Here is a 24,964-nt window from a genome sequence, read left to right on the forward strand (position 1 = left end):
TGACATTTGTAACAAGCAGGACTAGTGGTATGAAACAAGCTAGACTATAGGTAGGCTAATGTATTGGCATTCTGATTAATTTGTTTGACTCTAATAGTACCTTTTTAAAAAGAACCCTAGGAGTGATTTTTGTTTTAATTAAGTCGAGTTAATTGGCTAGACTGAGGTCTTGTTTTTGACTTACCTGGCATTGAAATGCATTCTCTTTGAATCTCGCAATGCTACCAACAAGCAACAATGGCTGTGTAACAGCACAAATGTCAGACACCAACAGTTGGTTCAAAAAAACAGGAGTTGGCTAATTATTTTTTAAAATAGACCTGAATATCTGCATTTATAGAATGCAGTGTAATTTTCCCTGGATTTTGACAGCATTGGTGATTATGTATCGGTTCATGTCAATTCATATAATTGTTTTAAAACTGGCTGTCTATATCACTGCAAGCCTATGTACTTACCATGTAAATCAAACTAATGTTTTAGCTATAATGCATAACAACTCACCCAAGTTGTATGTTAATCAACTGTAACTTCGAATTTTTTGACCTAATTGCTTCTCTCTGCCATTTTGTTTTGTTATTTTGTTTTGGTCAAGATGTATCTAGTCATTTTCCCTGAAGGAACTCGATACAATCCAGATCTTCCCAAAGTGATTCGTGACAGCCAAGCTTTTGCCAAGAAAGAAGGTATGACTCTGAAAAATTTATAGAAGCCCATCACATAACAACAGCACTCATTGTAACTGTGCAGGTTCCTATGGTGCTTGCTTATTTTGAAGCAAAGGTAATTCCTTTTTCCATTTAAAGGTACCGTAAATAAATTTAGTAGAATCTCAGGGATAACGGCCTCAAAGTAATAGGCAACCTAAGGGGAAGGGGAACTTGCCTAATTACGGCTTATTAAACTCATTATTAAAAATGCATAGATTATAGATATTGTTTATGCAAAAACTGACCATTAAACAGAAAGATGTTGTACTGTCCAGTGTCCACCTCACCTTCTATAACTGTCTAAAACAGAATTTCTGATAGCATGTTTTTAACGGAGTGGCATTATGAAAGGAAAACAATAGTGAAACAAGTTTTAACCTGTTGTTTGGCACATTGACAGCACTACTAACAGCTTTAATTGAACTGGGTAGTTGGAAGTCACCTGTGCATCCACAGACTGCTGCTCTCTTTTCAGTATTCCTTCACTAATGTCTGTGACACAGCAAGAAGTTAGCATTTATCATTGAGACGTAGCCTACTGGCAAATGAAAAAGTAGCCTACATCAGCAACCTGTGCCAACGGCGCTAAGTCAAACTTGTATTGCATTAGTAATAAACAATATGACAACATGATTAACATAATATTATGTTTGTTTATAAACGGAGCCACTAGTGTCTGAATGCAAAAAAAATAATAAAAGATTGACAGGCCGTGCGCAATTAAGTGCCGAGGCCGGCAACAAGGAGATCCAATTTCATTATACAACAGCTTGGCTGAATACTCTATTCTGATTGGTCCAAGAGTGGGCATTATTTCTCAGTAAAGGGACGCCTTGGCCTTTTAACAGTTCTAAAATCAATGCGCTACAAAATACAGCATTCTAAAGCAGTTTAAACAGCAACTTTCACTTCTGAATTGTTGTTGCATCCCCTCCCGTTTTTAATGTCCAATTTCACAATTGATGGCAACGTTGAATCACATTTCTAGTTACTGTTGCTAGCTTTACAAATCGGAATCATCCCTTATTTGGACAGGAGAATAGGCGTTACGCATTTAACTCATGGCTACGGACGCATTTTCATCCGTACGTTTGTGAACGATTGCGTTTATAGTAATCGCTGTTTTGAATACAATTCAATAGTTAGCTAGCTAGCTAGCCAGGATAACAAGCATGCCGTGAGTCCCTTCTGACCTAAAACCAAGAATTTTAATATTGGCTAGGTGTCAAGTGACGGCGAACCTATCATAAAGCTAGCTGGCATTCAAAACCCGTTTCAGAGGGTCTTAGAAAAATGTTGTCTACACTGCGCAACCATGAATTAGATTTTTGTTGCTTGGTCTTTACTTTTTCTCAGGACTTGCAGTTTTGAAACACAATCTCACTCCAAGAATGAAAGCTTCTCATATAGCCATCAGTACAATGAAGGACCACCTGGATTCTGTTTATGACATCACTGTGGCGTATGAGGGTACTCTGAATACTAAAGGGGAACGACGTTCTGCTCCCTCAATGCCAGGTAAGCTTTAATAGATTTTTTAATGAGTGGTAAAGTTTCCTGTGCAATGGCTATTGAAATGCTTTTCACCTTATGAAACGTAGATACATACCCACAGTATAGACTACCTTGCCTGCATGAACTGTTTTACAACCTTGGTGTAAATGTCCTTATGCCTCTTTTTTTTGATTCAAATGTCAATCTTCTCTTGTAACGGCTATATTCAGTAGTGCTTGGCTTTTTTGCATTCTCTAAATGGAACAGTAAAAAAGTATTATCATTTACTCAGGTATCACTGTTATTGTACATAGTAGGCAAAAGTAGGTTTCACAACAAGTATATAGAACTGGAGGTAAGGTAATGTAGGTAACAGGTCATTCTTTCACCCATTCCTAATTACCGGATGCACTTTGCTCAAATGCAGAGGTTTGAGGAGTGCTTAGAATTATTGTGGCATATTTCCTCGGTTTAACCTGCTTATATGTGCATGTTGAAGTAATACCTGTTATGTGCTAAGATGTACAGCAACTCATGTCTATATATCTACTTACTTACAGTTTCATGCTGTCCAATTACTAATACAGTAAGAGTGTTTAAAAATGTTGTGCAAATAAAATTCTGTATTTAAATGTTAAAAGTTACACTACATGGCCAAAAGTATGTGGACTCCTGAACATCACACCCATGTGTGCTTGTTCAACATCTCAGTTCAAAACCACAGGCATTAATATGGAGTTGCCCCCCCCCGCCCCCCTTTGTTGCTTTAACAGCATCAACTCTTCTGGGAAGGCTTTCCACTAGATTTCAGAACATGGTGGCAGGGATTCACTTGCATTCAGCTACAAGAGCAATAGGAAGGTTTGGCACAGATTTTGGGCACTAAGGCCTGGCTCGCAGGCGACATTCCACTTCATTCATGTGCAGGCCAGTCAAGTTCTTCCACACCAAACTTGGCATTACCGTTTCTTTATGGATCTTGCTTTGTGCACAGGGGCATTGTCATGCTGAAACAGGAAAGGGCCTTCCCCAAACTGTTACCACAAAGTTGGAAGCACACAATTCTCTAGAATGTCATCATATGCTGTAGCATTAAGATTCCCTTCACTGAAAATTGGCCTTGATCAAACCATGAGAAACAGCCCCAGACCATTATTCATCCTCTTATTCATGCATTTGGGCAGGTAGCGTTCTCCTGGCATTCGCCAACCCTGGATTCGTTTGTCAGACTGTCAGATAGTGGAGCATGATTCATCACTCTAGAGAACGCATTTCCACTGCTCCAGAGTGCAATGGCAGTGTGCTTTACACCACTCCCGCCGACACTTGGCATTGCGCATGGTTATCTTAGGCTTGTTGTACGGCTGCTCAGCCAAGGAAACCCATTACATGAAACTCCCACCAAATACTACTTGTGCTGACGTTGCTTGCACAGGCAGTCTGGAACTTGTGTTGAGTGTTGAGTGTTACAACTGAGGACAGACTACTTTTGCGCACTACGTGCTTCAGCACTTGGCGGTCCTGTTCTGTGAGCTTGTGTGCCGTTCCGCTTCACGGTTGAGCTGTTGTTGCTCCTAGACCTTATTAGTTCATAATAACAGCACTTCCAATTGCCCGGGGCAGCTCTAGCAGGGAAGAAATGTGATGAACTGACCTCTTGAAAAGGTGGAATCCTATGACAGTGCCATGTTGAAAGTCACTGAGCTCTTCCAGTGTTTGTCTGTGGCAATTGCATGGCTGTATGCTTGCATGGTGTGAGGCAGTATTGTTTGTTTGTAACTTGGCTTTATTTTGGTATCAGTGCTTTTAACAGCAGGCCTAGATTTTGCCTAATTTTATTAATGACTTATAGACAGTGCTTTGTATGCATAAGTAACTTGCCATTTTTGTATGTTGAAAACATTTTTTTGTTGACCATAAACATAACACATTGCCCAAATGTTTGTTTTTTATGCCTCCGCGACGGCACAGCCGTGGCCGGAGGCATTATGTTTTTGGGTTGTCTTTCCGTCCGTCCGTCCGTCCCGATTCTCGTGAACGCGATATCTCAGGAACACTTTTAGGGAATTTCTTCAAATTTGGCACAAACGTCCATTTGGACTCAAGGATGAACTGATTAGATTTTGGTGGTCAAAGGTTAAAGGTAAAGGTCACTGTGACCTCACGCCCATCCCAGTCTCGTGAACGCAATATCTCAGGAACGCCTTGAGGCAATTTCTTCAGATTTGGCACAAACGTCCACTTGGACTCAAGGATGAACTGATTAGATTTTGGTGATCAAAGGTCAAGGTCACTGTGACCTCACAAAACACGTTTTTGCCTTGAGGGAATTTCTTCACATTTGGCACACATGTCCACTTGGACTCAAGGATGAACTGAATAGATTTTGGTGGTCAAAGGTCAAGGTCACTGTGGCCTCACGTCCGTCCCATTCTCTCGTGAACGTGATATCTCAGGAACGCCTTGAGGCAATTTCTTCAAGTTTGGCACAGACGTCCACTTGGACTCAAGGATGAACTGATTAGATTTTGTTGGTCAAAGGTCAAGGTCATTGTGACCTCACAAAACACGTTTTTGGCCATAACTCAAGAATTCATACGCTAATTATGACAAAGTTTCACACAAATATCTAATAGTATAAAATGATGAAGTGATTACATTTTATATCCAGACTACCTACTGGTTGGCGGAGGCATACAACCGCGAAGCGGTATTTCTAGTTTGCCAAATGTATCTTTGTTGATTGTGGCCAAAGTGTATTTTGTTTCATTACTCCAGAGGACAAAACACCTCTACTTTGTGTGTGTTGTGTTACGTACTTCAGACGCAATTTTTACACCTCTGCTACGGCACAGCCGTGGATGGAGGAATTATGTTTTCAGGTTGTCTGTACGTCCCATTCTCGTGAACGCGATATCTCAGGAACGCCTTGAGGGAATTTTTTCAAATTTAGCACAAACGTCCACGTGGACTAAAGGATAAACTGATTAAATTTTGGTGGTTAAAGGTCAAGGTCACTGTGACCTCACAAAACACATTTTTGGCCATAACTCAAGAATTCATATGCTAATTGGCTACTGGTTGGCGGAGGCATACAACCGCGAGGCCGTATTTCTAGTTGTGTAAGCAATGCTGCACAGTGGACCAGTGCACCACTACTCGAGTGTCAGCTAAACATTTCTGTAGGTGCTTTGCATTTTGCAGCGGGATCTGTGTTTTCTTTGTAGACCTGGCGCAGTCTGTGCGCAGTTCTGTCAGAAGATTTTTCTTGATCTTTGAGATCTTTCCTCAACTTCAACAGTTTCACTTAGCTTCAGTTTCATAATGATGTTTCTGGTGGTGGAAATTCCAGGCTGGATTAGTTTTGACCTGTTCTCTAAGCCTTCCCATGCTTTGTAAGAGTTCATTATCTTTTTAAAAAATTTTTATCCTCTGTCAGTTTCTAGGAGGATTCCGTGGTTGTTGAGAATAAGCAGAACTTCCTGAGTTGTTAGAAGGGTCACAGTATTTATTCAGTTCTGAAATTATCTTCACCTGCCTTAATTTGATGCCTAATGAGTCTAAGTTTTGAGACCTTAAAGTATTAATAGATCAACTGGAAGGGATCCTAATTGTTCCCACATGCCGCAATTAATTTTATTTTTTTTAAACCGTTAAATTCAGCAAATAACTGTTTTAGAATTTACAGAAATGTTTAAGTTTTGACACTGCTGAGGATGGGTTAACTTGGAGGTTCGAGAAAAGATGCAATTCCACCAGGGGTGGCCAAACTTAAGCATACTACTGTACCCCAGTGAATTCTTCAGCACTCACTCTCTCCATTTTGGTTGCAGACAAAATATTTTATTTCTTGACAAGTGAGAGCCGATCATATTTATCTATTTGTTGACTCTACCTGCCTGTGAACTGATTCTGATATTCTGTTTCATATTCTGTGTTTAAATGACCCTGTCCAGCATATTAATCCTTGTTTTCAAAATTTAACAGATGCTTGCAGCTGTTTTTAAGTTTGTAAATATAGATTCACACTCAGAAATAGTGATACTTCCATCGATTGTATATGCTGGCATTAAAATAAAATGAATTTCCTAGGTCTATTTGATAATTTTATTGCTTTGTGGACTGTGTGTGATCTGATTTTTTTTTGTCTATTTTGTTTGCTATACTGACAGAATTCCTGTGTAAGGAATGTCCAAGGGTCCACATCCACTTTGAGCGTGTGGATCTGAAGGAGATCCCCAAAGAAGCTGTGTTCTTCCGCAGATGGCTGCATGAAAGATTTGAAATCAAGGACAAGTGAGTCTGGAAAACTTATTTAAATAAAGGCTGTCCTTTAGTCATGACTGAATGTGCTGCTCATTTTAAACATCAGGCATCATTTAAACCCCTTTGCACAAGCCCCCTAGTGGCTAGGACCCTGGTGTCCTGAAATTGCTCAACTCAAATTTTCAGTGCTCCAACAACCAAACTATGAGTGGAAACCAAAAACTCTGTGTTATTATACTGTTCTCTCCTGGAGAAAATCTTATACCACCTATAATTAAACACAGTCCTGGTGTCACTGGCATGTAAATTTCCTGCAGCCATCTGTGTTTGTTGGTGGAATATGTCAAGCTGCATGTCATCTTTAGAAGTCCAAAGTGTTCATTTACTTCCTAAATAGTATGTTCCTGAACAAAATCAAAGAAACAAGTATTTCCTCTGGGTGTTTTTAAGTATTCAATTTTCTGAAATTCCATGTACTTAACAGCATTTTAAAAGTATTTTCAACTAGCATACTCAATAGTAGGCAAGCGCACTGATTCAGACACGGCCAAAGGCATGGTCAATAGTCTTCTGCTGCTTTGAACGATACACTGCTTAATACCAAGGACATACTGACATGGTATTTTGCTGGGCACTAGCCCTATTTAAAAGATAGTATGTCCTTTTTGATTCTGGCATCATCAGGGTGCTTATGCAATGGTGAACTGGGATATCAGTTTGGACTTACTGATCTTCAGGAAACAACAGTTCGTACACCTAGCATTTACTAGATAGTATATGCCACATGACCAGGGCGGCCTGGCTACACAGTCTAGTCAGCCCTCACACAGTGCCAGTATGGCTAACGTTCGATCCAGGATCACAGCTTCTGTTTCGTCTCTGTGCTGGAGGGATACCAGTATTGTTTTCCTGATCCTTTAAGGAAACAACTGGGCCTCTGCTGTACCCATAATTTACTGTCACATAATGTTGGTATGGCTAATGTCCGATCCAGGATCACAGGTTGTATTCTGTCTCTGTGCTGGATGGATATCAGTATGGTCCCCTGATCATTGAGGAAACAGCCATACTAATGCTCTACCCTTTTGGGGTTAGGTACGTGACTGAAATGAGCGATGTGTGTGAAATACACAGAGCAGGTTCGGTCAGAGAGCTCTTGCTGCGGCTGACCATTGGTTGGCCTCAGCAAGCGCATGTTCCTGTGCTCATTGCATACACACCGCTAATGGAGCACCCTGTTTAAAGGTGCAGTGTGTAGAATTTAGTAGCCTCTAGCGGAACGGACTTGGCAGAAATGGAATATAATATTCATAAGTATGTTTTAATTAGTGTATAATCCCATGAAAATAAGAATCGTTGTGTTTTTGTTATCTTAGAATGAGCCCTTTATATCTACATAGGGAGCGGGTCCTCTTCCATGGAGGCTGCCATGTTGCACTGCCATGTTTTTACAGTAGCCCAGAACGGACAAACTGCTCTAGAGAGGGCCTTTCACGTTTTTTTTTTTTTTTTTTTTTTGGGCGGCGCGAATGCACCGGTTGGAAGACGAAGAAGAAGAAAGAAGAGACTGAGTGATCATATATTGTCTTGGACAATCCGTTTGTGAATTATACACGCATTTGTGATGCCTGGGTACCTTCCAAAATAGCTGTGCGTAATACCACACGTGTTGTTTATGGCATTCTCGCCCTTTTTAGTACAGTCTGGCTTGATTGACAGTCCATTTATTCAGTAGGTGAGAGTAAAAGCTTTCTAACAATGTATTTACATGTCTAATTTTGCTTTTGGAATAGCGTTTTATTGGTTTTGTTATCGCATTCACTTACGCATTCACTCTGTGGTAGCAGTAAAAAGACGCTGCACCTAACGAAATGTTGTGAACGATTTTTCGTAATTTCTTGTTATTATTGAGGACTTCTGGGCATAGCTAAGCCGTATGTTTGCTGATAGACCTAGCTGACATCGTTTTCTGGTGTAAGACAGGAGCGGATAGAAATATATCATTGATTTACTGTCTCTGTCTCGATCTGTTGAAATCAGATAAGATGTCATCATTGCTATGTAAGTATTACTGCTCAAAATGTTTGGGTTATATACGTTATTTTTGAAATTGAGTGTCTTTAAATAGGTTAGTGGTATTATATAATGAGGATATTTCACACTGTAATGTAAGCGTTAGTTAGTAGTGTAATAGTTTTTGTGACTCCTCATGTCTTTCTATGATTTACCATGCAAAGCAGCTAACGTTAGCAATAAATGGTACCACAATGCGGAACAATTAGTAATTATAATCGGTATCTTACTTGTAAGCTATCAGCTATAATTTTACAGACTAAATAACTAAATACTATTTATAAATCTGTCAAGGAACCTGATCACTTGACACTTGGCTACTCGATGCTGTTGTAGACGATGACATCATTTTTGGAACTTACAGGCCACCGTAGCTTCTACGTCGTTGGAAAGGGAGGGGTGAGGGGTGGGTATGCAGTTGGATTGCAATCTGCATTTAGTAGGGGAGATAAATTTTGCTCTTTAGTAAGATAGTGTGTGCAGAAGAAGTACCTAAGTTAAATCCATTCTTTGCCAAACCTAAATAATTGTTTTGCATATTCATTAAAATATTTTAGTTGTCCTGACTGAAATATTTTGAGGGCGAATTGCCCCAAATTAACAACTGTTCCTTATACCATGGTCATTTGCCAAAGATTAAAATATAAGTAGAATAGCCCATCCTGAGGTTTGCATTGAAGGATTTGAATGTACTCCACATCGCGCGTTGAAAAGCATTAATGTACACCTCGTCATTAATTATTTTGAATTTATGAAACTAATTCTAACAGAACAATACTGAACTCTTTGTGTAGCTGTTTTCTTGAAGTTCCAGGAAATTGAAATCTGTGAATTATTTACTGTTGTGTTGTTTTAGAACTTTTTTGCATTCAAACACATTTATAAAAGATTCTTGCAAAAAAAAATAAAGAATTGTTATAAATGCCTGTGCTGAAATCGGCTTGCTTTCCCCCTTGGTGAAATGGAAGGTTTTAAGTGGGCGGGGTTAACTGGATGTTAGTTAAATAACAAAAATGCTAAGCCTTGCATGTAATGTGAAAATGATACTCCTGCCACTGTTTTGACAAGGCAATGGATGCAGAGAAAGCAATACGTTAATGTTAGTGTATGCTAATGTTAGTGTACAATAGCTCAGTGTTATTAAATTATTACCTCGTTAATGATCTTCAGGTTTAACTATACGATGGTAAAGCCTAGTTTATGTTGCATTCTTTGGTTTGTCTGGTAGTGTATTGTTACTGTATGGGACAATTGGCTCTAACCGGCTCTAATCTAGCAACGAGAAATGGTTTACATATGACGTGTTTTACGGATATGAACGTTAATGGTTGGCCACCCTGTCCTTGTCTGCTGAACAGGTCTTGATAATCTAATAGTTTTTATTACAATTTAATGGTTATAACTTGGTTTTAAAAGTTGAATGAAATATTAAGAAGGCATTCAATTGTCACTTGGGGAATATAACCACAATTTGAATCCAGTTTCCTGGACCTTTAAAATTATCTAAAAGACTTGAAGTGTTTATGGTTTCCATGTCCTTTTTATTTTACATTTATTCCAATGAAATATTTTTTATTCCTTTTAAATTAATTAGGATTGTTGTGGTGAATTTTCAAACTTGTGTAGTGCATTTTATTTGCAGGTGAATCTGGTTTGAATTACCCTTATACAGTATTTTTCCTTGACACTATATACACTACAAATAACAAGTCATTGTGAACAATTATTTGATAGTCTTTCATAGCCTGGATTAGCATGTTCCTTCACTGTTGTTTCCTGGAGAACGTGAATTCAGAATGTTTCTCGGTCACAAAATGAAGGATTACAATAGCCATTTCCTATCGTCTTGACATGTAACTTGTGTATTTTTTGCTTGTTTTTTTTAATTTTTTTTACTAATTTTATTTATCTGTCCAAACTTTATTAGTTACATAACAACTTTTTTTCCCATTGTTGTTAGGTTGCTGACCAGTTTTTATGAGTCAGAAGTGCCTGAACAGAGATGCAAATTCCCTGGAGAAGGTCAAAGGTCACCACTGAGCCTCAAGAAGACATTACCATCACTGTTGTTTTTGGGTGGCCTCACTTTACCGATGCTGTTCACAGATACTGGCAGGAAACTCTACCTAAAAACTTGGATTTATGGGACCTTGGTGGGGTGGTTGTGGGTGAATATTAGTCCCTAAGGAACAGGTACACTCCTGTTATGCCATTATGCGTATCAGTCTTTTCCTCTTCATCTTAGCTGAACAATTTTTTTTTTTAATGAAGCCTTCAGTTCAATTCTGAAAATTTGGGTCTCTGAATACGATTTTCCTGAACAGTCTGTCATTATAAGAAGCTTTTAACTCATGATCGGTTTCAATCCAATCTGTCTTTTTCATTAATCTGCCATTTTCAGCGTCCACATTACAATAACCATGATGTACTGGCAAACTGGTAATGTGTCAAAAAGAACCATAAAACCAGCTGTCTTTCAACAGGGTTCTGGGTTATGACTGGGGTTTATATACTGTGTTTACCTAAATCTGAAGTATTATCTTCATTGCATTTATTTGGTGTGCCTCCATTTGTATTTGCGCTTCAGAGGTTTGTATGCTTGCAAAATATGCCCATGATTTTTTTGCTAGACACAATGGCAAAACCGAGAAGGTTAAATAAAATTTACACCACTGTACCTACTTTTTTTTTTTTTTAGAAGCATTCCTTCCTTTCTCTGCAAATAGTGTTTTGTACATGAATACCAACTTGAGAAAATGTGAACTGATCAAATAGATTAGTCCTCTGTTTGGGGGAAAATACCTTTATTTGCATCAGTGATTTTGGTCAAAGAATCAAGTACACAGAAAGTATATGTACCAGCTTTTGCAAATAACAGTACACCGCTTGTGGGAAATGGCTATGTACAGACAATGCCAATATAAGTATATTTTACTTAAGTTTTACTTGGAGTAATATGCATCAGTATACCATTTGTATTATTATTTTGTACAACTACCTACTTTTATGATTTCAGAACAAAATGTTACTATATATAGTCAAACCTTTAAATGATTTTAATTCAGTTCAGCTCAATTCGAGTTATTCCTCTTTTCCTTCCATATCTTATTTTTACAGAACATAAAAGATACATAAAGTAAATTTGTTCAATTTGAATTCAGCACCAAGTTGTTTGTGATTGCCTGATTGGTCAAAAAAAGTAGTTGAACTATCATCAGTGATAGACAATTTCAAGTACTGTTTACTCCTTGAAGTATGTGCCTTCTACTGTACCTTCTAGGGTTTGGTGTTTATACCACTGAGTACTGTCACAGTTTAAGCCATGTTGTTTGTAATGTATGCTGAGATTATCACAAGTGGACGGCAGGTGAATTATTCATCAGTTGAGGTAAACCAAGTCTAGATTATCATTTTATTAATTCATTAACATAATTATGTTAAGTTCCAAAACCGATCAGAAATCGATGGCTTAGTATTTATGTAAACTGTTGCAGGTTAGATATTGAATGGATTTTAAATACTTTCCCCATTGTCTAGTTTATGTGCTAGATGAGGTAATGATTAAGAAAATGTATAATTTCACTTAAGAATATTGACAAATCGTTAGACTCATGTTTCCACTGTTAGTATTTGCTCAGCCATGCCAGGTTTGTGTAGCTTTGTCTTGAGGTCGCAACCACCTGTTCCATTAAATGTTATTTTTACAGATTCATAAAACTTGCACTGATCTGAAAAATATGTTAATTATGCTCAGTATTTTGAAATAACACCAAATAACACAAAGTTCAGTTGAACCTAGGGTGTAATTTAAAGGTTCTCTCCAACTGCAGCATCATGTGAATATATTTTATTTGTTACTGGGTCATTGATCAATATTTCTGAATTATTAGAGTGATTGGTCCTGGAAAATGAGTCTTCAGTCTACCAGCAAACAATGTGTTAACTCCAAGTGTGTATCTAATAAAGTGAGTAATACAACAGAATTAGGAAATTTAAATGTTTTATTGTTTCTATTCTATTCTACCAAAATATATATTTGTTCTTTTGCCTTGGTTTATGCATATGAATGATTATGTTACAGCAGCTTTGTGCAGGATATGTAGAAATATTACTGGGCATGATTTTGCTTTTCAATAATTCCTTTTGTGACATGACTTTTTGATACCAAAATGTTGAATGTTACCGAAACATCCATCCTGGTTTCGTTTGAATGATTTAGTTATTCTGTTAAAAACCTTGACTTCTCATTTAAGTTGAATGCATTTTTTAGAAGTGATAATTAGGCCAGTTTGCATGCATTTTCCTTCTATAATGTAACCATACTGTTTGCAAATACCAGAATTCTACCTCTGCACACATTTTGGTTCAAGATTTTGTTCCAAAATGTCTACAGATAACTGAATGAATATTGAAATGGTTTCTTGTGCTTCATAATATGTTTCTGTTTTTACCACAGCATGTTAAATAAAAATATATTTTATAAATGTGGGCATGCAGTTACTTTATGCATGTATGCATCCATTTAATGTGTGCCTAAATTCCGCAATGCTTTCCCCTCATTCATTCTGAAATGAAAAGTATTACCTAATATGTCCATTAATTGCTCAAACTATATTCTTTCAAACTGTGTTCATATTTGTTTCTTGAATGATGCTCTTTCTCTGACTGATTTCAGTACCTGTGTTTTCCAAGAAATCAATTTACATTTTATAAAAATCTATTTTCTTGATAGTATTTTTGGGGGGCAACTTACAATACTTGCATCTTGCACATTATTTATTCTGCTTGATTTTAATTGTTGACAAAGGTTTATGCTGAAAGTAAAATAGAGCACCCCCTGTCCTGTCATCTTGCCACAGCATCATATGCTGATGCCTTTATGTAAATACATTTATTTTGTGTGAATTGTCTTTGTGTGATTAAGAGAATTCATATTCATGTATTCAGATACAGTACCAGTCAAACATTTGGACACACCTGCTCACATAAGGGTTTCTTTATTTTTGCTAATTTCTTCATTTTAGAATAATAGTCATCAAAACTATGAAATGACACAAATGGAAAAAAATTATGCAGTGACCAAAAATAAGGTAAAACAAATCAAAACTCTTATTTTACATTCTTAAAAGTAGCCACCCTTTGCCTTGATAACAGCTTGGCACACTTGTGACATTCTCTCAACCAACTTCATGAGGTAGCCATCCTCCCTTTACAAGGGTAACAACACTGATTATTCTATAATGTTTGATAAGGTGGAAGAATGCAAGGGATCAGAGATTTCTGTCAGAGGTGTTACTGACTGCCCAGATTTTTGCTGATGCCATATTTAAGGCTTTGTTTTTCAGTCTGTTAAATTAAGCAAATTAATAGTAATTGTGTATTAAAATATACAGAAATGTAATTTTAAAATGTGTTCCATAGAGGTTAATTTATTTCCACTTACAAAATCATTTTTCTTACCCCTATCTGAATGCATTTTCCATCCAGGCATGATTGCTTTCATTTGTGGAGTTTTGTCCTGTCACAGCACGTATATAATATTCATTTGTGGAGTTTTGTCCTGTCACAGCACGTATATATTCATATTTCATCAAGAGAAGACCAAGAACGTACCAATTCAAAATGAAAAAATCCATACACCTCTAAGCCATGTCAGAAAAACGATGAGGAAACTGTAGTTGTGCCTTCAAATTATATCACCATGGCCTGACAGGCTGTCGCGCAAGGAAGCCCTTACTCAAGACCGGCATAACAAAGCCAGAATGAAGTTTGCAGGTGATCACCAGGATGAAGATCTAGCCTTCTGGAGGAGTGTTCTTGTCAGATGAAAGAAAATTTGAACTGTTTGGCCATAATGATCAGCGTTATGTGTGGAGGAAAAGGGGTAATGCTTTTCATCGAAAGAACAATCCCAACTGAAGCATGGGAGTGGCAGCATCATGTGGGGGTGTTTGGCTGCAAAAGGGACTGGTACTTACTTAATCCTCTTCATTCCCTGTGGAACATAAGGCTGCGACTATCTGCTTCCATCTGGTCCTATCCTGTGCAGCATGTTGTGCTTCGCCCCAAGTTTGGTCCTATCCTGTGCAGCATGTTGTGCTTCGCCCCAAGTTAGGTTTGCCGTTTTCAGTTCCAAGGTCACAGTTTTCCACCCGTTTGTTCTTGGCCTCCCTTGTTTCCTTTTTCCAAGTGGGGTCCATCTCAAGGCGACTTTAGGAATGCGGTCCTGGTCCGTTCTGAGGACATGGCCGAGCCATTGGAGCCGTCGATGTTTAATTTCCAGCACCATATTGCGACAGTTTGTGTTTTTGTACAGGTCCTCATTGAAGATCATTTCTGGCCAAAAGATGCGACATATCTTCCGGAGACATCCATTGTTCTTTTTCATGTCACTCTCAACCACTCGCCAGCATTCTGAGCCGTACAGTAGAACTGATTTAACATTACTGTTATACAGTTGGATCTTGATTTTTAGGCTGTACTGCTTTGACTTCGTACAGTAGAACTGATTTAACATTACTGTTATACAGTTGGATCTTGGTTTTTAGGCTGTACTGGTTTGAAGGCTTGCAAATGTACTGCGAGCTCTCCCGAGCCTTATACTGATGTCTTTGCTGCATGCATTGTCCTTACTGAGGAGACTTCCCAGATATGTAAACGCCTCAACATAATCGAGAGAGTTACCATCCACAGTGATTGATGCATGTGGTGCTGAATTTATGCACATCACTTGGGTTTTGGAGATATTGGTGTTCAAACCTATCTGTTTGGCAAATCTGTCAGTCCTATTCGTCTTCTCTTGCAGGTGTGTATGATTTGTGGAGAGAACAGCAAGGTCATCAGCATAATCAAGATCTTTTAGCTGGGTAAAGAGAGTCCACTGAATGCCTCTTAGCTTCTCTGAGGTGGTCTGTCGCATGGTCCAGTCAATGGCAATCAGGAAGAGTATGGGGGAGATGATACATCCCTGGCATACACCCGATTCCACGGGGAACCATTCAGTGAGGTTGTCATTTACAATGACACTACACTCAAATTGATGGTAAAACATCCTTATCAATGCAGTCATCTTTGGAGGAACTCCATAGGATTGCACAATCTTCCACAGGGTGTCACGGCGTAAGCTGTCAAAAGCTTTCCGGAAGTCGAAGTTGATGTATAATGGATTGTTCCACTCCAGGTATTGCTCAATGATGTTTTTTAGTGCAAAGATCTGGTCTATGCACCCTCTTCCTTTCCTGAAGCCTGCCTGCTCCTGCCTCTATTTGGTGTCAATCGCCAAAAGGGATTGGTACACTTAAGAAAATAGATGGCATCATGAGGAAGGAGGATTATCTAGAAATACTGAAGCAACACCTCAAGACAACAGCTAGAAAGATAAAACTTGGTTGCAACTGGGTCTTCCAGCAGGGCGACGATCCATACCTTCAAGCATACCTTCAAAGTTGTAACAAAATGGCTTAAAGGCAACAAAGTGAAAGTATTGGAGCGGCCATCACAAAGCCCTGACCTGAATCCAATAGAAAATGTGTGGACTGAACTGAAAAAGCGTGTCCGAGCAGGGAGGCCCACAAACCTGACTGAGTTACACCAGGTCTGTCAGGAGGACTGGGCAAAAATCCCGGCAAAATATTGTGAGAAGCTTGTGGAAGGCTTCTTTCAAGTTTTATTCAAGTTAAGTGAGTAATGGCAATGCCACCAAATACTAACAATGTGTATGTAAACTTTTGACCCACTGAAAATCTGATATAGTACATAAAAGCTGAAATAAATCTGTCTCTTAGCTATTGTTTTGAAATGACCTCTTATGAAAATAAAGTAGATACCCTAATTGACTTAACACAGGAAATATACAGTAACATGAAATGTGTGTATTTGTGAAATTGAGTTTGAATGTCTTTAGCCTAGGTGTATGTAAACTTTTGGCCTCAACTATAGCTGAATCTAGTTACCAATTACATTTGGTTGATTGAGTAAATAAGGGGGCCATTTTTTCATTTTTTCACCATCGGTGTTATGGATGTTTGATAACTTTTTTCATTACATATATGTCATCTCTGTGCAGTGGCTATCTCATATTCTTGTTTTAGCAGTGTGAGTAAACATGGGATACATGCATTTCCAGTTTGGAGCTCTGTAAAGACGTCACTGACTTTTTTCACATGGGTTGCCATTGTCTATGCTCCTTGAATTTTCCACCACAACTATAATTACTTTTGGTGCCATATAAAATAAAATGAGGAAACCGCCAGTGTGTCTTGCTTGATTTAATCTCAAATCTGTTGAATGAATATATTCAGGCAGGGACTGCAGAGAAAACGAGAAATTCAGAAATGCAAATGAGGAGCTGTAATAAAAAGTGAAGGAAGGGCTGGAATGAAAATGATTAAGGTAGAAGGTTTCAACTGCCAATTTTCTTGCTTCGCCCTCTCATCATACTAAAATGTAATTTGTAGTAGTTTCAGGCAATTGATGCTTTATTTATTTATTTATTTATTTATAAAAGACTAAATACAATAGCATTCTAATAGCCTTCCTTTCTGTAATTAACTTTTAAATGAGGAATGTACACATTTCAGATTTCAAATAGTTCCTGTCATAGCCAAATATTTGCAACAGATTGCTTTCAAATATCTAAATAGATAGTATAATTTAAGTGACAGCATTTTTCATGGGGTAGAAGCCATTTATTTCTTCAAATGAACTTACTGTGCCTTTGGGAAGCATATCTTTCACCAAATGTTTGGAACAAAGGCTACCAAATACATATTTTTATTTAGATTTGCTAAATGTTTTACTTTTTGTCTGAATGGAATACATTTCAAAATGGAAAAAACTGGGTTACAGATAATCACAAAAATTAACAGAGAAGAATGAATGAAAAGAGAAAGATAATTAGCTTTTGTGTATTAGGTCCCAGGTGATTTGTAATCATTTGCCAAAATAGTAGAAAATTACAGTCTGTATAATGACAGTGTACTGTGTACAGAACATAGATAAAACAGTACCATTTAGAATGATGAGAATTCAATTAGAATTACAATTATAATGGGCATAATGAGCAGCAGTCTACAATGACAGCTGCAGTCTTCAATGGGGGCAGTGTAGCATTAAGGGTAAGGTGCTGATCTTGTAACCTAAAGGTCATAGGTTTGATTCCTGGGTAGAAACACTGCCGTTAAGCAAGGTATTTAACTTGCATTGCTTCAGTATATGTCCAGCTGTATAAACGGATGCAATGTAAAAGTTGTGTAAGTTTCTCTGGATAAGAGTGTCAGCTAAATGCCTATAACGTAATGTAATGATCATAATACAATGACCTAAACATAATGCAATGCAATATCATTCTCCTTGGAAAAAGGCCGTACTGTTTAATATGTAAATATTGAATATCATGTACAGTGCCATTGTGCAATAGTTATCTGTAACTTTCCAGAATAGGAATGAATTATGCAGCTAGAGGCAAACACAAAAGATGTTTCTCCAGCCCCACCTCCTTCCCCCAGACACAATGCTCTAGCTTACTGAATCATTCTCATTCTATCACGTTTTGTTGTCTGGTTCACCCAGCTGGTCATGAGACCACAGTTACCATGCTTTGATGGCCAACAGCTGCTATGTACAGGTGACAATATCCAGGGAGAATTTTCCAACACATCACCATTGTGCCATTTGTCTATAAAAAAGATGCACAAGCTTGATTCTGGTTTTAAATGGGTTGTAAAAATGTTTCCTATCTGAACTAGCAAAACCATGTAAAAAGGAATGAACGTGTCAGAGAATTCCAGTATCAAGGTAATATTTTTAAGTTATGAAAATATATAATATCTGCTGTTTTGCTGCAGGTTGTATGTGTTACATATCCTTAGCCAAGCATACATATGATGAAACTCAGGTTTACATCATGTGGTCTTTTTTTGTGTTCCATAATAACCATTGAGCCAATAATGTAAAGTATTTAGTGTTATTCTGAATCACTTTGTGGGTAGCCTCTTGATTACGACACACACTTTGCTCTACAACAATGCTTTGAACTTTTTTGATTTCATGAAACATTCTTGTCAACAATGAAATATCAATTCAGCCTCTGCTTCATCTGCAAAGATCCAAATAAGTTGCGTGGCAAATGCCATGGGGTGGCCGACTCTTGGGCATATACAGTTCCCCAGTGTGGTTGGGAATGTAATTTCGCACCAGGGCATTTTTTTTCTCTAATTCCTTCTGTTTGGTGCCCTCTCTGCTTTCTTCATTTCAACTTCAACTTAAACTTCAACTTCAGCACACATACTCCATACATGTAAAATGGGGTGCTAATTTGATGATTTGTATTTTCACACAAATTTCCAACTTATTTTATATTCTGTTGATACTTTCCAGGAAACAACACAAAAGAAAACAGACCAAATTGATGGCAACAGCATCACCCTGGGCCGGAAAAAGGGAGTTCAGGTTAGTGGGAAGTACGCAGGTCCAATGGACTGGGAGAGAGAACCATCTGCGGCCGTGGGCCAGTCTTATGTTAGCACCCGTCACCCTCCGGCCACCCTGATATCAAACAGCCCACCCCTACAGAGGGCCTCCAGCTCCTCCCAGGCCCACATGCAGCAACATCCCAGGGAGGACAACAACAAGGCAGTAGAAGATTGGGACAGGGAGAGTGTCCAGGGTGCAGCAGATGCCAGTATTTCCAAGCAGACACTGGAGGAATTAAAGAGCCTGCTGAGGGAGAGCTCCCTTCTGAGTGTGCAGGGAAAGGAGGGAGGCAACCCTGGGAGTACTTACTCTTACCTGAAAATGACCAAGCCTGAGGGCAGGCAGGAGGAAGTTAACAACATGTCCTTCACCACCTTCAAACCCCAGAATCAAAGCTCTCAGAAGGCCCCCCGATCCAGGAAGGACCTCTCGTCCTTTCCCATCAGCAACCCAGACTCCCCTGGATCATACAGATCTGATGTGTCTGTGAATAGGCCATCCGGTTTAAGGCAGCCCATTGCTGAGTGTGCCACCTGGAGAGATGTGTTGATGTCACAAGTTGGTCAGTATTAACCCACTTTACAAAATAATAATTGAATCCATATTCAATTATTAAATATATTGCCTTTGATTTTTATTGTGGTAAAATGTAATATTTTATTAAACAGTATACATTGTACATGTTTTTATAAATATAATAATTATCCAACCTAATATTAAATGTTTTTTTTTTCTTTTTAAGTACATGGTCATCTTACTGAAGCCGCAATCCCCCATAATTAATTTATTACTTTTTTCCCCCACAAAAATGCAAGTGGCACATGTTGCAGTCAGGGAGACTGAGGCAGTGGAGAAAAGAAAATAATGTATTAACTGCGTAGAATTTGACAAAATACAGTGCCCTCCAAAAGTATGGTAATGGTAGAGTGAAATTTGTTATTATTTCTATATACTTAAGGCATTTGGATTCCAGTTGAATAGATGAGTATGTCTTTTGTCTCATTCATCTTTTTATCTCAAATCCAAATGCCTAAGTATATAACAAAAATAACAAATTTCACTCTACCATTGACATACTTTTGGAGGGCATTGCACTCTTTGCAATTTAGGGAAATAAAACAATCACTGCACATATCATGTGGCTCTACATTGCAACAAACTCAAAGGAAATTAGTAATAACCATGCATTCTGGTATCTTTTGCCTTGTTTCACTTTGCAAAAATTATGCATTAAACACATTCAATTCACAGAATACAATTATCTGCTTCAAAATTGTTTTAAAAAGTTTTTAGTTACATTTAGTAGTTTTTTGGGGCATAGTTTTACATCATGTAGAAATTATAGAAGCGTGGAGAAACTCCCATTTCATGTCAAATTTAGAAGTTGGACTCTAATTGCAAACTTCTCAAATAATTGCCTAACAATTGTGAAACTTTTTTTTTGTTTTCAAACGCCTGAAATAGACAACGATAAAGACGTGAACATACAGACCCAACGATCTCAAAGCTTCTTTCACTATGACTCAACCATTGGGCACATAAAACAGAAGATTGCCCAGGAGGAAGTCAATCTTGTTCGATTTGAGGCAACAGATCTGCATGGGGTGTCCCGGTCTAAGACAGTCCCTGCCCGCTTCTTTCAGGTAACTTAAACACTCACACGTATTACTGTACATATTTTGATTTTTTTAATGAATCCATTCAATTAATTTTTGTAACTCTATTTGAATGTTAAAATGAGTAGTATGTAGGTCAAATTTAGATACAATAAATTATATCATTGAATAAAAGTTACTATGTCTCCAAGGCAGACATAATATGAAGATAAAATAATATCTATATGAAAGAAGTACATATCATTGAAGAATTTCAATGCTTTATGCTCAGAAGTCTGGGAAAAGAAATGGTAAAGAGATGTAGGAGCTGATATTACATGTTTCAGTTGTAATGATGTTATCTTTTTCTACAATTTTCAGGAGAAGGCTTTATATGGTGTGCCAATGCCAAGAAGTTACCTTGAGTTGACCCTGAGCCCTAAAAACAATGAAGTGGATCATGCCAGTGCAGCAAATTTCAACAGTGACGTGCTACTTATTCCTGACCTGCCCACATTCAGGATCTTACCCTGGGCCAACCAGACAGCCCGAGTGATCTGCGACTCCTGCTCTGTCACAGGTTACCCCTTACGCACATCACCTCGGTTTATTGCCAAACAACTGCTCGGGCAGCTGCAGAGCCTTGGATTCTCCCTGCACTCCTCTTTCACCTATGAGTGCTGTGTCTTCGGTGTCCCTGAGAAGATCAACTCCAAGACTCTCTTTTTCCCTGCTGCCACTTTACTGAGCAACAACGACCTGCCCTTCTTCCAACAGCTGGTGAGCAGCATGTACTACATGGGGGCCGATGTTGACAGCTTCTCCTCTGCCAGCGGGCCCGGGCAGATGGAGATCTCCTTTCAGCCCGAGTTTGGAATCGCTGCTGCTGACAACGCCTTTACTTTCCGTACAGGCATCAAAGAGATGGCGCACAAGCATGGCTATATTGCTAGCTTCTTCACAGATGATGGTTTCTACAATTCCGGTGTGCTCTCCCACAGCCTGTGGGATGCCAATGGGAGGAAAAACCTCTTCTACTTGGGGGGAGGAGAGCTGTCAGAGATTGGGAGGAAATGGTTGGCGGGGTTACTCCACCATTCGGCCGCCCTCAGCTGCGTGATGGCTCCTGGGGTAAGCTGCCGCCGTCAGATCGCCAAAGATGTTAAAGACCCCAAGCACACAATCTATGCCACCTGTGGCTTCAATGACAACAGCTGTGCTTTCAATGTGAAGTTCCACGGTGGCAAGGGGATGCACATAGATAACAAGCTGGGATCAGCTATGGCCAACCCGTACCTTGTGCTCGCTACCACTGTGGCGGCAGGCCTGGATGGAATCAAACGTAACCTCACCGTTGACCTAGATCCCACTAAAACTCTGGCACAGCAGAAGCAATTTCCCATTCCTGTGAAACTGGAAGATGCCCTTGTTGCACTGGAAGAAGACCATATAATCAGAGCGGGCCTTGGAGATTCGTTTGTGCAGTACTTCATGGCTCTGAAGCGTTATGAAATTGAGACACAAGAAATGGATGCAGAGAGGAATAAATGCTTGGAATACTTTATTTAATAGCTCCCTTTTCTGAAAAGCTTTTTTCATCAAAAATACAATTAAAATCAAAGCACGGAGGCTTGCAATTAAGTGCAGATTTGGTTTATGGCAGTAGAAAGCACAGAATGTCACATAAGAACATTTTTAGTGATTTCAAGCTTTTAAGATTTATTTTGTAGTTACAGTTCAGACAGTACCACGTGGATTGCTGTAGGTTTACAATAAATGCCCTTTCTATTTCACATGGGATATTTGTTTCGTACTTTGACCATTTGTAGCCAATTTTGCACAACTGAGAACCAAATATTCTTTGAAAAACTTGGAAATGGACATGTCATTTAAATTAACAGGTGGCCATGGACATTGAAAGCTAATATCTCAATATTTTATTTTTATATTTTCAGGAAAATGGTGAAATAATGGACATATTTTAAATAATAAAATCCAGTAAAACATTTTCTGTGATTTTATAAGTCTCTTTAGCTCATCTATAAGTGAGTGTTTGTTCATCTCTCATGAAGATATTTTACTGGACTTGTTTGATAATGAAAAAGGCATAAATGATCTGAGATGAGGAAAACAATATTTTAGAATGATCACAGTTTCTTAAAGATGTAACTGATTTTATTTGCGTATTCTGGTGTGATATTAATATAATCAACTGCAGAAGTTTTTTGCTTCACTATATATTTTAGTGAATTGTTCTTGAATTTTTCATTTCAAATTGACTCAGCTTCTGCTATACTTGATACTGAATGCATTAAAGTATAATTTCAGCAACAGCATTTTCATGAATTATGGAATTAACCCATCGGTTTACCTGTTTTGTTAAAATGTGTAATTAGACATAAAATTCACATCTAGATGGTGGGATACCATCATACATCACATTTTTTTCACTGACACATTGTAATGTATGTGTTTATTTCTCAATTTGAAAACAGTTACATTTACATCTTCAGAGATTTTCTGTAACAAAAATAAATATGGCTTATGTTTGCTTAGTTTGCCAATAAAGAAAGCAGCAATATCTTAGCCTAGTGTGTATTTGTGTGTGGTGCATACACAGATTTGGCGGAGACAGAGACATTGCGTATGAATTTCATATGGATTCATTAGTTGATTAGCTATGAAGGAATCAGTCTGGAGCACACAAATATGCAGCTTTATTGAGAACAAACTGCAAACAAGAATAACGTTTTGAAAACTGATCTCAACAGTTTAGAATTTACTTTTAAAATGCCAATGTTTGCATGTGCATAATTTTTAGTCAGCCTGTATAATATGTCAAATGTATTTGTTCTTTGTGCCTGTAACAAGGGCATTTGGAAAATATGAGGTACCCAGCATAAAAAACTGTACATTCTGATTAAAATGCATTGTTAATGATGCTTTCTACCGGTCATTTTAACACCTTCAAATCTTCTGAGAATAATTGTAGGGATTTATCCCTTCATGTTAAAAACTATTTTAGATAAATAGACAAATAAACAAATAAATAAATAAACAAACAAACAAATAAACAAATAAATAAATAAATAAATAAATAAATAAATAAATAAATAAATAAATATAGACAATAGTTTGTTTTGCTAAAGCAAGCAAACCAATAAGTATGCAAGAGAACAGGTAGTGTTCTCATGTCAAGTGAATGTAGCCTAAATTAAAAATATAAATAAAAGATTTTCTCACCACTGTTCAATTTCTTCTTTGAGCCATAGCTGATTTTCTGAAGCACATAATAGCCTTTGCAGACGTGCTAGGATGACCGAGAAAGCATACAATCCCATTACACAACCGATTCAACCCCTTCAAGCAGATGCCATGTTTGGCCAATCCTTGCCCATTTAGGCGATGCCCAATTTAAAGCTTTATAACTCCAGGTGTGAGCATCACAGCAATACGTATGTGTGCGTGAAAGGACTGCCCACCAGCTGGACCTTTCTAAGTGCACCTGGAAATCTTAAGCTTCTGTCAATCAATCAAAAAATCTTCATTTGTACTGCTCATTTTGCACATTTGAATGCAATGCAATGTGCTTTACATTCTAAAAAATCAATAAAAATCAAAAAAGCAATACAAGAAATAAGACAATAAAAAATGTTATGAAAGAGTGACAGGCAGCAAATAAGTACTGTAGATAATTAAATAAAAAATACATTTAAAAATAGAAAACTTGTCAATGAATGCTCCTAGGTAAAAGTGAGACTGAAAAGGTGGGTCTGGAGTTGACGTTTAAAAATCTCTACCATTTCAGCTGCCCTTAGAGCAGGTGCGAGACTATTCAGTATTAAATATATTAATGTAGAGGGAAAAATTTTTTCCCAAAAATGTTTAAAGAGTTTGGCGGGGAAGCCATCTGGTCCAGGGGCTTTGTTGTTTTATGAAATTCATTTTGTGTTAAATTCATTATGTGTTCATTTTGTGTTTATGCAGTGCTTTTATGTATTATTTGGGTTTATGGTAGGTTTATGATATTGTGAAAGGAGTTTATTTCTGATGGCTCATGGCCAAAATAATATAGTTTGTTGTCAGGAATTTGTTGATTATGGTGTGTTTTCAAGGTGTTCCCCACCAAATCCTTTATGGCCAAAATGATTGACTTTTCGTTTTAATTGGTTTGCCAAATATGTTCCTGATTTTTTGCTGTGTTCGAACTGGTCTTGTCGGAGTCTTCGAATGAAAAATTGTGTCTTATTATGTAGAATTTCATTAAATTGAAATTATTTTGTTAATTTTGTCTGTGTTTCTTCAGTTAGATCATTAGCATATGCATCATACAGATCAGATTTATTGTTCCAG

At 37.9% G+C, this 24,964-nt stretch overlaps 2 protein-coding genes across 2 annotated transcripts in view; both read left to right on the forward strand.

Annotated features, from left to right (window-relative positions):
• agpat5 (1-acylglycerol-3-phosphate O-acyltransferase 5 (lysophosphatidic acid acyltransferase, epsilon)) overlaps window positions 1-13,031 on the forward strand; it is a 31,160-nt gene extending 18,129 nt beyond the window's left edge. The window contains exons 5-8 of the mRNA XM_035405386.1: window positions 596-686; window positions 2,067-2,228; window positions 6,377-6,500; window positions 10,504-13,031. Coding sequence (XP_035261277.1) covers window positions 596-686; window positions 2,067-2,228; window positions 6,377-6,500; window positions 10,504-10,729 — 603 coding nt within the window. The 3' untranslated portion in view covers window positions 10,730-13,031. The remainder of the gene's footprint in view (window positions 1-595; window positions 687-2,066; window positions 2,229-6,376; window positions 6,501-10,503) is intronic.
• Window positions 13,032-17,617: 4,586 nt separating this feature from the next.
• On the forward strand, window positions 17,618-22,832 carry lgsn (lengsin, lens protein with glutamine synthetase domain). The gene is made up of 4 exons (XM_035404221.1): window positions 17,618-17,659; window positions 18,921-19,578; window positions 20,481-20,659; window positions 20,993-22,832. Exons 1-4 carry the CDS (start codon window positions 17,618-17,620, stop codon window positions 22,178-22,180), a joined length of 2,067 nt encoding a protein of 688 aa, XP_035260112.1. The 3' UTR covers window positions 22,181-22,832.
• The last annotated feature ends 2,132 nt before the right edge of the window (window positions 22,833-24,964 follow it).

The sequence above is a fragment of the Anguilla anguilla genome, chromosome 2 (assembly GCF_013347855.1).
Source record: "Anguilla anguilla isolate fAngAng1 chromosome 2, fAngAng1.pri, whole genome shotgun sequence".
NCBI lineage: Eukaryota > Metazoa > Chordata > Actinopteri > Anguilliformes > Anguillidae > Anguilla > Anguilla anguilla.